The 14,870-nt window shown below is 50.6% G+C and overlaps 1 protein-coding gene and 1 long non-coding RNA gene across 6 annotated transcripts in view; one reads left to right on the top strand and one right to left on the bottom strand.

The window, feature by feature from the left end:
• The first annotated feature begins 94 nt into the window (after positions 1-94).
• On the top strand, positions 95-3,573 carry LOC135422963 (uncharacterized). 2 transcript variants are annotated; one of them, XR_010434666.1, is made up of 2 exons: positions 95-826; positions 2,949-3,573. It is a non-coding gene; the product is annotated as an uncharacterized LOC135422963 (long non-coding RNA). The 2 variants fall into 2 exon arrangements; XR_010434665.1 differs by having other exon boundaries at positions 95-1,493.
• The window catches only part of SLX4 (SLX4 structure-specific endonuclease subunit), a 30,594-nt gene continuing 19,198 nt past the window's right edge, over positions 3,475-14,870 (bottom strand). For all 4 annotated transcript variants that reach the window (XM_064672623.1, XM_064672625.1, XM_064672626.1 and 1 more), the window contains 6 exons: positions 12,924-13,070; positions 11,150-11,319; positions 7,475-9,954; positions 6,280-6,382; positions 5,599-6,066; positions 3,475-5,007 (listed from right to left, as the gene is read on the bottom strand). In XM_064672623.1, coding sequence (XP_064528693.1) covers positions 4,647-5,007; positions 5,599-6,066; positions 6,280-6,382; positions 7,475-9,954; positions 11,150-11,319; positions 12,924-13,070 — 3,729 coding nt within the window. In that variant the 3' untranslated portion in view covers positions 3,475-4,646. The remainder of the gene's footprint in view (positions 5,008-5,598; positions 6,067-6,279; positions 6,383-7,474; positions 9,955-11,149; positions 11,320-12,923; positions 13,071-14,870) is intronic.

Below are 14,870 nucleotides of genomic sequence, written 5' to 3'. Positions count from 1 at the left end.
GGGTCCTGCTCCGTGGGGGAGACACGGGGTAGGTCAGACGGACCGGCTGGGGACCCCGGGGTGCACCGGGCCCTCTGCACCGCTACGGGCCCGCGGGAACCGGGAGGGGCTGTGGGGGCTGCCCAGGCGTGGGGGCGACTGGGCATGGACTCTGGTAAAAGCCGCCTGTTCCAGCCCCGCCGGTGCCCGCGTCCCGTCCCGGGGGTCCCGTCCCGGGGGTCCCGTCCGGGGGTCCCGTCCCAGCCCCGAGGGTCCCGTCCCCTGGGGGTTCCGTCCCAGCTCCGCTGTGCCCGCGTCCGGTCCCGGGGGTCCCGCCCCAGCCCCGGAGGTCCCGCCCCAGCCCCGGAGGTCTCGTTCCGGGGGTACCGTTCCGTCCCGGAGGTCCCGTCCCAGCCCCTCACTCGTTCTCGGTCCCGCTCGGCGGCTCCGCGGCCGCTGAGGCGCCGTCACGTGACGGGCACTGGTGGCCAATGGCGGCGGCGCCCGCGCCGCTGAGGGCCACCCAAAATGGCGGCGGCGATGGCGGCAGTCCCGCCTTCCCTGAGGGCCCCTGACCCGCTGCCCGCTCCGCTCCGAGCCCTCCCCGCAGCCGCGGGGCCCCTCCCGTGTGCTGGGTGAGCCGCCGCGGCTGCCGGAGGGTCTCCCCGCAGGCGGAGGGTTTCCCTTGGGGTACCTCAACAGCGCTTCAGGGGGGAAGCGAGTGCCCACCCCGGGGGCAATACAGAGCCTTTGCGCCAGAGGCTCAGTGAACAAGGCGCGATCGAAAGAGCGCTTTCTAAGGAGAGGAAAGTATCCAGAGAACACCCGAGCAGAGCTCTGGAAACCTGTACGTGGGCTCGGTGCCCTTCCAGGAGTTGGGGACCCAACCTGGGCTGAGGCCGCCCAGGTCCCAAGTATTTGGAAAGAAGCAGAGGGATTGGTCTGAGCTCAGGCACGAGCTTAAATTCTTAGTAATCACACATGGTTTGGGTTGGAAGGGACCTTAAAGCCCATCTCACCCCCTGCCATGGGCAGGGACACCTTCCACTATCCCAGGTTGCTCCAAGCCCTGTCCAACCTGGCCTTGGACACTTCCAGGGGCAGGGAGTCCACAGCCTCTCAGGGGGATCACAGGGATGTGTCACCTCTCCCTGGCACTTTGTGTTTCATTAACCAGCTGACATGCAATGCCTCTGGAAGAAATCTTATGCTGGGATAATAAAGAAGCAAACCAGCATATTTGAAATGCTCTCCCAGAACAGCTCCAGTCCCCTTGGAGAGCTGCAGGGAGGATTGCACTTGCATTTATCCCTTCCATATCTAAACACTGGCACCCTTAGTGTGACTCTGTTAGCCCGGAAGAAGGGGAAGGCACAGCAGTCTATGTTCTGTGCTTTACAGAACATATTTTGTAGTTATTTTGTATATTTTGTACTTAAAACCTCCGAGGGTCTCAGCCGTGTCAGAGATCACGGTGCTGTGTAACAACCACTCAGGAAACGCCATTAAACAGGGTGAGTGTACACACAGAACTCTGCCTGTGTGAGAAAACTCTCTTCTCAGAATTATTTCACAGAAATCTGCAGCACAGCTTTGCAGAATAAACCTATTAAAGCCATTTTTTCCAGGCAGGAAATGTGGCAATACACAAACCAACATGGAATATCCTAAATCAGTCCCACTGGCCATTTGATTATCACAGCAAATTTAGAAGCTCACATGGTGCATCTTGGTGAGACAGAGGCTTTGTGCAATGCCAATAACATATCTGCTCCTTTCTTTAACTTAACAACTAATATTCCAGTTGAAAAGGTTTGGGGTTTTTTTGCAGCATTGGAAGTGTTAAAAAAAAAAAGAGGTCTCAAACTATTTTTGATAACTGTTACTACAGAGCTGGAAATAAAAAATTATGACAATTTATCTTTCAGGGCAAATGAGCCTGCATTAGGAAGGTAAAAAACACAGAAATATTTACAAATTGAATTATTTGGCAACACATTAGCACTGGCAGATGGCAACACCAGCCTTGGATCAGGCAGGCCTGCGTTGCTCATGGATTAATGAAGCAGGAAAATGAATAATTGCTTTCAGATAATTTGCAGTGTATGTTAGGTGTATCCTTGTGGTCTTGAAGGCTGCAAAAGATTTCAAATCCTTTTCTCATCATCTAACAAAAGTTTTAGAATTATATTTTGTCAAGTTCAGCAATAAGGAGGAATCAAGGCAAGCCTCTGCAAAGTGGTCACCTCCAAACACCGACAGCACAGATGTGGTATGAAAATACAGCTTTTTTTCCTGCTAAACAGTGCTTTATGACATGATGTGATTTGAGTGATTATAACTTACATCCACTGAACTGTGAATGAAGGTAATTCAATGAAGGTAACATGCAATAAAAGAATTGATCACAAAATCTTTGACTGTAGATGTAAGTCTTACCCAAAAACAGAACAAAAAAATCCTGGGACGGGATATTTATTTTCCCATATTAAGACTGGTAAGTAGGACTGAAGCTTTTCCATGTGTGAGGTGCAGACTTGAGAAATACAAGTACACTGAGGGAGCAGCATTCACTGGAAGGCCAGTTAAGGCAAGCCTTGTCTTTTTCCCATAACAAAGTCACTGCTGGGAGCTCTTGAACTGAGAGGGAGTGGTCACCTATTTTCCCTTCCCCAGCAGCCCCCCAGGGAGGAGGAAAGCTGGGCAGGCCCCGAGGCTCCTGGGCCTCTTCCTTGCCAGCCCTTTGCCCAAGGCCCCGACGCAGAGGGGGGGCTCAGCCCCTGGGCAGGAATAGGGCACAGGCTGAGCCCCAGGGACACCAGGCGGCCTGAGCTCTTCTTCCTGGTCTGCCTGGGACAGCCCAGCCAGGCCTGAGTCTCTCCAGGAGAGGTCGAGCACAACCAGAGAGGGCTCAGCCCCCTGAGGCCCCTCAGCCCCTTTCATCTGACCCCCTGTCCTGTGTCTTCCAGGAGAAAGGGCCACGCAGCCTCGGCCATACAAGGGACCTGCTGCCAGGGGCAGGGCTGCTCCAAGTTGATCCTTTTGCTGAAGGAGAACCAAGACCTGATGAGGATGTTCCTGGGCCTCTGCTCTCTGCAGAGGGCATTGCTGAGAGAGAAGAGAAGGAAACGGATGACTCGGAAGAGGAGGAGCCTCCACTTCTCCACTTGACCGTGGATCCCCAGCTCCAGCAAGGCCCTTCCCTACAGAGCCCCACACCCACCAGCCCAGAGGAACCAGGCAGCTCGTCCTCATCTCACTCCAGGCAGCAGATCCTCAGTTCCTCAGCCATTGCTGGGGATCTTTCCACCTCTCCCTGCTGCTGGGTGGCCCTGGCAACTCCTTTTCTTCCAGTTTTCCTCTAGTTCTCTGCTCCAGATTTCGGCCAGGCCCAGCGCAGACTGTGAACCCCCCTGCCCTCAACCAGACCCAACACTGCTGTTTAGACCTTTCCCTTAAATCTCTTCTAAGTTGTTACTTAGAGTTTAGAATAAGGACTTTACAGATTGTTTATTGTATAGAATAGAAATCAAAACTGAAGGTAATACTTTATCAAAAATAAAAAATAAAAATTTTACATTCCAAGTCTATAAATACCTTTAGAAATCTGGCTTCTTTTTGTGAAGTGTTGTGTCCATTTTGTTCAGTGACTCTTTGCACACTCCGAAGTGCCAGAACAGAAAGAAATCAGAAGATGTGAAACCTGATACACAGAATAAGACAATTTAGGGTCTAAGACCTCCCCAAGAGTCCCAGACAGTTTCCAAGTGGGATCAGTCCAGTTTGTAAATGGGACTGATCAGAACAGCAGTTTTATTTCAGGGTGTAAGAAGTGCTGAAGAGATCCAGTGGGCACTGTAATCTTGCATTCAAGACATCTGTGCCAGAGACACACTCAGGCTGCACCAATAAGGTCAAAGGGCATTCAGGAGATGCAGCAGAAGGGATTTTAACAGAGATCCAGCCTGGAAATGGACACACCCCACTGAATTTTCCAATCTAAAGGGCTTTCTCATGACACTGGGTGTCAGGGGTGCTTTTGGGAGCCATCCCAAAGAGACCAAAGAAGGACACCTCCACTGCTCTGCTACTGTTCTAGAAACACAGATTGAGAAAGTTTACTAAAGATTGGAAAGTGAACCAAGGACAGAAAAGAGGCCTTGTATGTATTTCTACATACATGTCCTACTTCACAATCAGCAGGACAAAGTGTGCTGAAGAGGGGAAGGTGGAAGTCCCCAGTCCAAACAAGCACCCCTTTCCATAGTGGATTGAATACTGGAAGGTGAAGGGGGACACGTTTCCCAGCCCAAAGCCAGGGAAAAGGTCATGAAAAGCGTCACTGAGGGAAGCACCACCATGAAGAAAAGTTGGGGACCTAAACCTATTGGAAAAATGGAAAGAAAAGGCACAAAAGTAAAACTGGGGGGGAGGAGGGTCTAGGGTAGCTGTGTGCTGAAGGCAGGCCAGCGATGGAGGGGTTTGTGCCATCGGAGCAGAGGTTCCCATGGCTCTGGAACGGGAGCGCGGCTCAGCCCTGTTCTCTGGGATGTGCTCTGGGAGCAGGGCACGAGGAGGAGCTGTGCTCCCACCCAGCACCCACCATGGGAGCTCCATCTGGGAAGGGGGTTTCCAGCTCAGCAGCGAGGCCTCCACGCCCAGGACTGTCAGGGTGGAGGAGTGGCCTTCACTCGGCGTCGCCTTCTCTGTTTTTTGTTCTCTTTTCTTTTCTGTCCCTGCTCTTTCCGGGCTCCGGCCATGGTACATGTGATACACTGAGAATCCAGGAAGTCCAGCAGCTTTGCCTTGGAAATTTTGATGCCGTTCTGTTTGAGCTCTGCGTGCAGATCCACCAGCTCGAGTGGCTCATAGAAGAGAATCCTGTTGTACAGGGCTGTGTTTGAGCGGATGTAGCACCTCACTGCCTCCAGCTTTTCTTCTTCCCGAGCTGCTGCTTGAGATGCTGGAAACTCCTCTTCCTCCTCCTCAGATGCAAAAGCACAGGTTTCAAATCCATTCACAAAAGAACTAAAAGCAAGATCAAATAGACCAGAGGTCAAGGAAAGAACAGGCTATCAAGGACGGGACCAGAGTTCCCCAAAATCCCTGATGGGGAGCCCCTGGGACTTCCCTCTGCAGGGTCACAGACTCTCCCCTACTGGCACCCACAAAATGAGTGAGGCAGAACATGGCAGGGGGTCTGCAAACTTCCCCATCCCAGCTGTGACAGCACTGATCCGGAGCTGTCTGGCATTCCAGGCTCCTGACCCGTACTGCGTCAGGCTCTGCCCAGGGTGCTGTGCCAAGCTCTCCCAGCTGCAGGTTCTCATGAAACATGGAGTGCTCCTTGTCACTAACTCGCAGACCAGACGTGCCAGTTCTGGGCCTTGCCCACACACAGCCACACTCCCTTTTATGTTCTGAGAATAGCTCAGTGGGAATGAGACTGAAAATCCAAAGCCTGTTCCTTTTGGAGTAGCATGCTGAGCTCCAAATGACACACCCAAGGAGGTGGCAGGGCCATTGTAGCCACACAGACACTTGCCTCTCTTTTCCTCATTCCTACCTCATCTCTGTCCTGCACCACTGAGTGTTTTGGTTGGGATTTTGTTGCCTTACCTCTGTGATCCAAAGGAGATGTCGCTTCCATCCCCTGAAGAAGCCGCCGACTCCTGAGATGCCGAGAGCGCCGGTTCCTCACCATCAGCTGCCAGAGGCCCTGAAAAAACAGAGGGCTTTTCCTGCTCTTTGGCTCCTTCTGGGTGAGGTGTCACTTTAGTTCTCCCCTTGGGTGCTGCACAGCCCTTCCCATAGGATCCATCATCAGCCTTATCCGTAGGGAGCCCTGAAGAAGCCGTGACCACCTGCTTCCTCTTGCCCCCAGCCTTGGAGGCGCCGGCGCCCTTCCCGCCTCCAGCCCGGCCTGCCTTCGGCTGCCTCGGCCGCCTGGCCGGGGACTCCTGTGGGAGAGGCTGGGAATAGGGGATGTCATCCTCGAAGTCAGAGTCCCCGTCCCGGTGAGTGTACTGGAATATCTCCTTCAGCTTCAACACCATCTGGCGTTTTGGGAGAGCACGAACTCCGAATCTGGAAGAGAAAGGTGGGAGTTTGGGTTACAGTAACGCTGCACCTTCCGCTGTCACAGCTCGGGGCAAGGCTCAGGCTGGAAAGCACAGCTGGAAAAGTGGGATGTCACCTCAAAAAGCACTGGCTGGAGCTTCCCCATGGTTCACCTTCTTCCACGCTACCTGCCAGCAAGTTCCTGCTCTGAAGAGCTGCACTGGTGGAGGTAACACTTACCTGCTCAACTCCTTCTTCAGCTGTGGGGTCTCCATGATGGAATAAGCTGGCATGGGGGTCACGGGAGTGCTGGGAGACCTGCTGTGCTCCTGACAGGAAGGTTCTGCAGCAGAATGAAATTATCATGATCAGAATTAGTAGAGAAAGAACTTAAAATGGCTGGTAACCTCCCCTCTAAGTGGCAGAAAGCTAATATTATAGACTAATGGTTTAACAGCAACTACTTTCTTCTAAGCTGTTTTAGTTATTACTCAGCAACACTTTTTTTTTTCTCTAAATAGGGATACTTGGTTTTTATTGACTTTACATCAGAAAACAGCTTAAATTGGGACATACATCACATCTGAAGATGAAGCCCATTCAGGGCTTTGTTAGAGCAGGGAATGTTTACACAGCAGTTAAAAGCCATGTTTACTGAATTCTGGGCAGTGGCTCTTCTCCCAGGAAAGAAATTTCATAATAGAGACTTGATGCAGAAAAAATTGAGCAAATCAAGCTACCGGGGTCCAGAATTAGATGCTGATTTAATGACACCAGTTTACTGATACCATGAAGCACAGTCAGTCCCACACATCGTGTTCCAAACACCCCTTAAACTAATCACTTAGTACGGCATAATTAATAATATATTTCATTAGATACTGTGACATCAGTTACTGGTCTTACATGGAAAGAACTATGCAAGGACGTGAGCTGGGCATGCAGAGCTCTCTCACAAGCACCCAGATCCAGCAAGGAGAAGGCAGCAGGAGGCAGCAGTGCACCCATGGAGCTTTGCAGGATGCAAGAGCTTTGCTTTGCTGCATGGATGTGTGAAAAGCAAGAGTGCACGGAGCAGCCACTTCTACAGGGAGCAAATACCCACTGGCATGCAGGCTGAAGGCTGTGTTTTGTTCTGTTTTGGTTGGTTTTTTTCTCTCCAGGTACCCACAAGCTGCTGCAAGGAGTACTGACACTAAAGGACTGGTGTGAACAAAACTCAAGTGGCTGTGCTCCAGGAATCCCACATTTATTATTAGGCTCTCTCCCAGAGCAAATGACTGGACCTTCTTTGTGCCTGGCCCTGCCAACTTCTTCAGATCAGAAGGCCCAAAGACCCTTTTAATATATCAAGGGTGCCACAGGTGAGATAAGCACTTAAAATAAACACAATTTTAACTAGTCCAACAAATATAGTAGGAATACAAGTTCTTACCAGGAGTCTTGACAGGATCTATCTGACAGGCACCAGCTGCAGCTGCCAACCTCTGAGACAGAGGAAGAATCTCTGGAAACTCATCTTCCTTCTCTTCTCCATTCCAATCATCCCAGATTTTGGAGTTGAGGTAACTGGGTCTGCTGCCCAACGATGAAGATGCCTCAATGGGGCTCTTCTCAGGGCAGAGCAAAGTTGTTCTCCTGCCAGCAGGACTTCCTTGGAGAGGGGTGCTGCCCTTAATTCCCTGCGTGTGGACTGGGCTCTCCCACTGGTCCTGCCAAGAGCCAGGGCTGGGGCTGCTGACCGTGCTGACCTTGGCACAGCTGACCTGGCCAGAGCCCTGGCTGTCACCTCTGACTGGTGACAGGTACTCAACGTGCCAGCAGTCATCAGTGGGGAGCGGGGGCTCCTCACAGAGCAGGACACTGCTGCCCAGAGAAGGCAAACTTACTTCCCTTTCACCGTCCTCGACCTCAACCACGCTGACGTTTGGTCCATCTTCCAGGGGCTGCTCATGGCATGGAGGTTTGGATAAACCTGAGACATCGGCACATTTGCTTTTGGTGTTGGTGTGGCCAGGGGAAAGGAGAACTGGATCCACTGGAAGAACTGGTGGGGAGCTCTTGGAAAGGGAGCCTGCTGCTGGGCTGCTGGACACGCTCCTTTCAGTGGCTGAGCTCTCCATAGGCAAATCTTTATCTGACAGTGTTGTTTCATGGACTTTTTTAAAATTTCCAGTAAGTTCATGGTTACTACTACCTGCTGCTAACTTCTTTGTGCTGAGTTTAGATCTTGGACTCTTTAAAGAATTAATACTTGTGACGTGAGTCTGTGTTGAGAAGCTTCTGTTTTTGCTCAGAACTGGTGTGCCTGGCACGAGCCAGGAGCTGTCTGTGCCTGAGGACATTTCATGACTGAGCCTCTTCTCAGGGCTCGGGTTTGGACTCCTTTTGCTCTCTGTACAAGCACCTGTTTGTCTGCTGAGGGGCAATTCAGGGGACACCTCTACATCTTTACTTACATGCACTGCGTCTGTACTGCCACATGAGACCTGGGCTGATTTCTGCTCTGTTTCAGGAACTGATGAGGTATGTTCAGGAACTGATGAGGTATGTTCAGGTTTTGGTACCTCAGGACCTTGTTCTATTTCTGTACACTTCAGCTGCCCAGGGATTTCCATTTCCTTCGGAGCAGGGCTGGACTCTGGTGACTTCTTGTCTTGTTGTAACTCCATTTCATCATCAGAAGATAAAACAATAACATCACCCTCTTTGTTCCCCTGAGCTTGTTCCCCTGACTCATCCTGAGTCCTGCCTGGTGATGACAACACTGGGACATGTGTGTGGTTGTTTAAATCACTGTGGGGAAGCTCTGCTGGAGAAACTATGTTCTCATTTCTCAGTGCAGCATCCAGCTCCTTGGCTTTCTGGGAGTGTATTTCATCACAGGGAAACGATTTTTCCTTTTTGTTTTGCTTTGGTGTTGACACATGGTCTCTGGCAAACTTTCCCTCTGATTTTGGAGATGCAGGTGAAGAGCCAACAGCAGGAAAAAGGGGCATATAAGGTTTAGGAGCTGGACTCCCACAAAAACCATTCCTACATGGTGAGTGGTCTTTCTGTGACTTGCTGAACAGAAATGAGTCATTAAGATCAACATGTTTTTCATTAGGGGACTTTCCTGATTCTTTGATAACTTCTTTCATCGGGGAAGGCTCCCAGTGATCCCCCTGAGAGGCAGAAAACAAGCGCTCACAACCATCATTTACATCAGTGGCACCCTGGGAACCAGGAAGCTGTTCCTCACAGTGATCTGCCTCGTCCTGTGAGACCCGAGATGACCTGGAATCCTCCACACCTTCACATCCACTGACAGCCTCCCCTTCATTAGCACCATGGGATGCTCCATCCCATTTCTGAGGTTCACTGTGGTGAGGCACAGTAGCGGTCTGTGGATGGTTCATGCTCTTGCATCTATTTATATGCTGGATTTTCTCTACTTGTGCAGACGAGTCACATTTAGATCTTTCCACATCGTTGCTATCCCTTGGAACTTTGAAGCTGTTGCTTACTGAAGCAGATTCAGGTCTCTTTGCCTCTTCCCCCTCAGGTGGCTGGTCTGTACCTTGAGCTGTCTCAGTGTCACTGCAGATGCTGCAGTCTGTTCCCTCGCTCACCTCTCCTTCACCTTTAGCCATCTTCCTCTGGGTTGCAGCGAACTCATAGATCTCCTCCAGGTCCCGTTCACTCACCCCACTGTCATCTTCCTTCTGGCATTCAGGGGTCAGCATAGCTTCTTCCTCCTCATCTTCACCCACCCACACTGAGTTCAAGAGATCTTGGAAGTTCTCAGCTCTGTCCTCACAATCTTTGTCATCCCTCACAGAGAGAAGATCATCTTCTGAATCCACTCCAGAAGACACTTGACTCTCTCCAGTGTTGTTTTCACACTCTGCCATCAGTTCCCTGACACCAAACCTGTGAGGATACAATACATTAGTGTTTCCTCCTCCAGTATTTCTTCACCATTTGCCTACCTGATCACTCTTGTGAGCCTTGTAAGGAATTTGCAAGAGGATGCTTGTTTCCTAAGATGTACAAGTTCCAGGATACTCCTGAAATTCATAATCCCCCTTTCCAGGTGTCACTCACATGAAAGCATCAGGCACATTCTTCTTTTTTGTGTTTGAGACTGACCTAACAGTCAGTTTGACACGACTACACTAAAAAAATCCCTTTGCCACTGGCAATGGAAGAGACCTGCAGAATGGCTGGGGCTGGATAATGTTTGCCACGTGCAAATTCCATGGCTTTCTGGAGTGACAGGGCACTTCTACATATATTTGGGCAAGAACCAACCATTTCCTCCCCCATATTTCAGCAACTGCTTCTGTTTCAAGCTCTTTACTTAGTGCATGCCTTGGACCACAACTGAGAACGTGACTGACACAACACATTAAAGTTCTGAGCATCCAGTACATGCTGCAAGTGTTGTTCAGATGAAGTGAAAATCACATATAGAAGATACCCTAATCATGGTCAACATCAGCTGCCAATGCACCTCCTGAGACCAAACCCTTGGGCAAACTCTGCTGAGCACACACTGAACATAGAAACTCTCACACAGGTACAACCTAAAGAGAGACCTGTGGAAAAGATGAGGGCTTCTCTTATGTGTAAGTTTCATTTAAGATGTAGCAGAGGACTATGGAACTTGTAAGTCACTAAAACTGCAAAATATCAAACTCAGCCTGGAGAAGAGGAGACTGAGGGGAGACATTGCAGTTACAACTTCCTTGTGAGGGGCAGAGGAGGGGCAGGCCCTGAGCTCTGCTCTGGGGGGACCAGAGACAGCACCCAGGGAATGGCCTGAAGTTGTGGCAGGGCAGGGTTAAGTTGTATATTAGAAAAAGGTTCTTCCCCCAGAGGGTGGTTGGGCACTGAACAGGCTCCCCAGGGCAGTGGGCACAGCACCAAGGCTGAAAGACCTCAAGGAGTATTTGGATGATCCTCTCAGGCACACGGTGTGACTCTTGGGGATGGTCCTGTGCAGGGCCAGGAGTTGGACTCGATGATCCTCGTGGGTCCCTTCCAACTCAGGAGATTCTGTGATTCTGTGAAACTGTGTGGCTGACAGCACGAGGGGATCCCAAAACATGCTCGTGACACAAACCTGGCAGCCAGGGCGCCGAGCTGGGGCCGCAGCCCTGGGGGCACGTGGGTGTCAGCAGCGTAGAGGTAGCGCAGGAAGGCGCCCACGGCCTCGGCCATCACGTCGCTCAGCAGCACACGGCGCGTCGGCGCCGCCCCGTCCTCCTCCACCACCAACCCCTGGCTGTGAACCTGGGGCACAGCAAAGCAAAGTTCTGTTTGCCACGAAAGGAACAGCAGCACCAACGTTCAGCCTTGTTCCTCTCAGCTCAGTGCTTCTGTTCACACGTGTCCTGCCCAGGGACCGGGACCCAGTGCCCCAGATGAGCAGTTATACAGAGCTCCCCGCATCCTTCCTGACCCCATGGATGTCAGCTTTGATGGAGTTTAATTACTCATTTTAATCACACATATAAAAGGTGGTCTTAGAGTTCTGCACTTAGTTTTGGAATCAAATTACTTCCCAGAGCAGAATTTCCAGAGTTATCTACACCTCCCTACAGCTGAGCTTCATCTGGTCCGTTTTGATTTTACCCACCCCCATGATGCGCTGCCCAAACTCTGGTTCTCACAGGAAAACAGACACCACACAAAAAACTACTCCACTGACTGGACCATTATCTTTGTGGGTCCAGCCTGATCTCAGGTTTTGGCCAAAATGCATCTCCAGCTCAGTAAGGTCTCACTCCCTTGGCAGCCAAATCACATATTGTGTTATCCAAAACTCTCTCCAAAGTTAGGGGACCCCACACAACAGAAAACACAAGCTCCAAAGTTATCTCTGATTAATTAGTGCCTCCTTGTTACTCAAAATCTCCATCAAAGAGGAGCACTTCCTCATCTATCCAGAAAATAAACATGAAATGCTGCTCTGCAGGTGTCAAAACTACAGGTCAGGGCAAATCCCACAACTCTACCCACACAAATGATTCCTGCTCATGAAATCAGTGGATGGGAATGCTGAGTAGCAGGAAATAGTAAGAGAACATGGCTAACCCAGTAGTTTTGTTTTGTGGGCACACACACATTTGCTAATAGCTGTGAAGATCCCCTAAAAAATTCCTATGAAGACTGCTGGGTGGCAAATATGAACTTGCTTCCCCACCCTGAACTTTCATAGAGCCCTTAGAAGTGGCCTGAGTCACCTTGGGGGGATGCTACGGCCAACACACATGAGTACAGAACTAAAGTTTCCAAAGGGCAGCTTTAAGGAATGCTCCTTTTGCCAGGGAACTGCTGTATGGACTGGAGGCAGCTTCCTGAAAGGGCAGAACTCAAATGTCAGGCTCTCTATCCTGTCTGCACAGGAGCAGGCTTGGAGCTATTCAACCTAAAATGCTCTGGCAACATAAGAACTCCTTCACTAGCCTTGCAAAAAGCACAGTCAATGCAGATATCTCCAAAGCAAGAGTGACAAAACCTCTGTGTAGGTTGAAGTTCTTCCCAGAATCTTCCTACTCCCTGCTCACACTTCCCAGCCTGGGTGCCAGGCAGGACACACCAAGGTGGACAAGGCAGTCTGAGATTGCACAGGTACCAAAATTCAAGGGCAAAAAGCACTTGGGAAGCTTCCTCCCTTGCTCAGGGGCGGAACGCGAGGAAGGATCGTTGGTTCCTCACAAAGCACCACATATTTTGCCACTTTGTCAGGATTTGTTCTGGTTCTCTGAGCTGAAGAACCACTGCTGGTCCCGAGGCCATTATGCCCAGCAGTGCTCTGTGCTGGTCCCGCAGCACTGAGAGGCCGTGGGTGGCATTCCCAGTGACATTCCCGAGGGAACATCAGCAGCACTTACAGCCTGCGCGGCCGGCGGGCACCGCGCGTACAGCACGAACAGGTGGGCGTAGAGGACCTCCCCAGAGTCCACCTGGAACTGCACATCACTCAGGTGGGGGTTGTTGACCATTGCCCCGAAATCTTCAGCCAGCAGCCTGAGAGAGGACTGGGACACAGAAGGAACACAAAGACAGACGTTAGGTTACAGCTGTCAAACGCTTCCCTGGAAAAACAGAAGGAATAACAGTTTATCAGCACTGTTGTGCCTGAACACACCACCTCTGCCTCCTGAAGGTAATCATCGGGTTTATGAACTTCAGGTCTTCCATGGGACAATCAGACATTCCTGGTTTTGTTTTCCTCCTCTTTTTCCCAATCTGCCCATTGTGAAGGGCAAGAAGGTGTTGTACTCTGCTGTACTTGTATCACAGCACATTATCACCCTCAGATCCTCACCACACCATTTCCTGGTGTGGTCTAGCCACAGCCTGTAGCTGCCTCTTAATCTACTGCCTCCCACCACAGTTTTAGGAAACTGTAATTTCCACTTTAACAGACTTGAACTCAATTTGCTATAATTAGGGTAAGAGGAAAGAGGATGACTCAGGGCTGGGGAAACGAGCCTTTCCCTCTCTGGCAGTGACAGCTGAGAAGAGCAGCTCTGCACCAAAGGGCCCCCATGGAATAAAACTAACGTAGGCATCCAGTTCAAAGGAATTTATGAGCATGTTACTGAAACACCTTTTGAAAATTCCACTCTAATTTAAAAAAACAAACATACTACTATTATTCTAGAACCCCTTGCTGGAATTTTGGGGAGGGCTGGTTGACTGAGCTACCTCAGACTGGTTATGGTGAGGGTAAGGTCAAGCCTGGGATGTGCTGCCAAAGACAGCCAGGATGAATGCTCTGGAGCTGCTCACAGTACAACTCCCAGGAAACCACCTAAAGACTCAGATCCCTCCAAGTGTTGCAGCTCTGGAAGTCGCTGGTGTTTCAGGGAAGTGTGAAACACCCTCAGCTCCCGGCTGGGTTGAGAGGCTGGCTGACTGTAAGCAGAAACCAGTTGATGGTTAACACCCTAATCATTGATTTTGTGCTTTTCAAACTTACTGCAGAGCTGAGGAGGCGCAAGTTTTATTCCAGGGAAAATCTGCAGCAGATGCGGTTCCACCTGGAACAACACAGCTCTTTATTTTATTAGCAGGTTTCTACATTAGCAGTGGGCTGTGGAAACCCAACCTTTCTCCTTTCTGCAGCCAGCAGTAATTAGCAGCACACACCCGAGCGGCTCCTCCAGCCTTCATGGGTGGTCTGGGGAAGACTCTGCATGTGGTGCAGTGGTGTGGACTGATCTCCGAGGGGAAGACAGGAAACTCAGTCTGGAAACTAATCTGATGTTTCTTGCTTTTCTTATTCTTGGCAGGTGGGACACCTGCAAGGCGGTTCTGGGGAAGCCAGAAGCAAACACAGCCTCCCGATGGTCTGCCCCAGGCAGAGAGCCCAGAACAGCTTTCCTGCTGAGGCTAAAATTATCAATCAAGAGTGGGGAAATCAAACAAGGCCAGAAACCTCCTGGCTGCTCCATTCTCTGTGCAAGGCCCAGAGACAGCTCCGAGTGGGGATGTGCTGCTGTTGGAGAACACACCAGAGCATTCTCTCCTGCTGAGGAGGTTGCAAAACTGGACCCCACTGATGTGACCAAGGGCCTTCAGCACAGGGCGATGTGTTACCAGTGCAAGGGGTGCATCTGCTCTGCATGGTTACGCTCTGTCTGTGCTCATATAAAGCACAAATCTCTCCCACTGGCAATCCAGCTCTTCAGCAACACTTCATTTGCTCAGGAAAACTACCATGGAATCAAGCTGTATCTGAAAAAATGGTCATACTGGTTTTGCTGGGTGCAACTAAAGAATCTCAGAACAGTTTCTGTATTGCTAAAGGCCTCTGATTTAATAGGCTCAGA

Source organism: Pseudopipra pipra, chromosome 16, assembly GCF_036250125.1.
Source record: "Pseudopipra pipra isolate bDixPip1 chromosome 16, bDixPip1.hap1, whole genome shotgun sequence".
NCBI lineage: Eukaryota > Metazoa > Chordata > Aves > Passeriformes > Pipridae > Pseudopipra > Pseudopipra pipra.
This window is presented reverse-complemented; position numbering and strand designations above follow the sequence as displayed.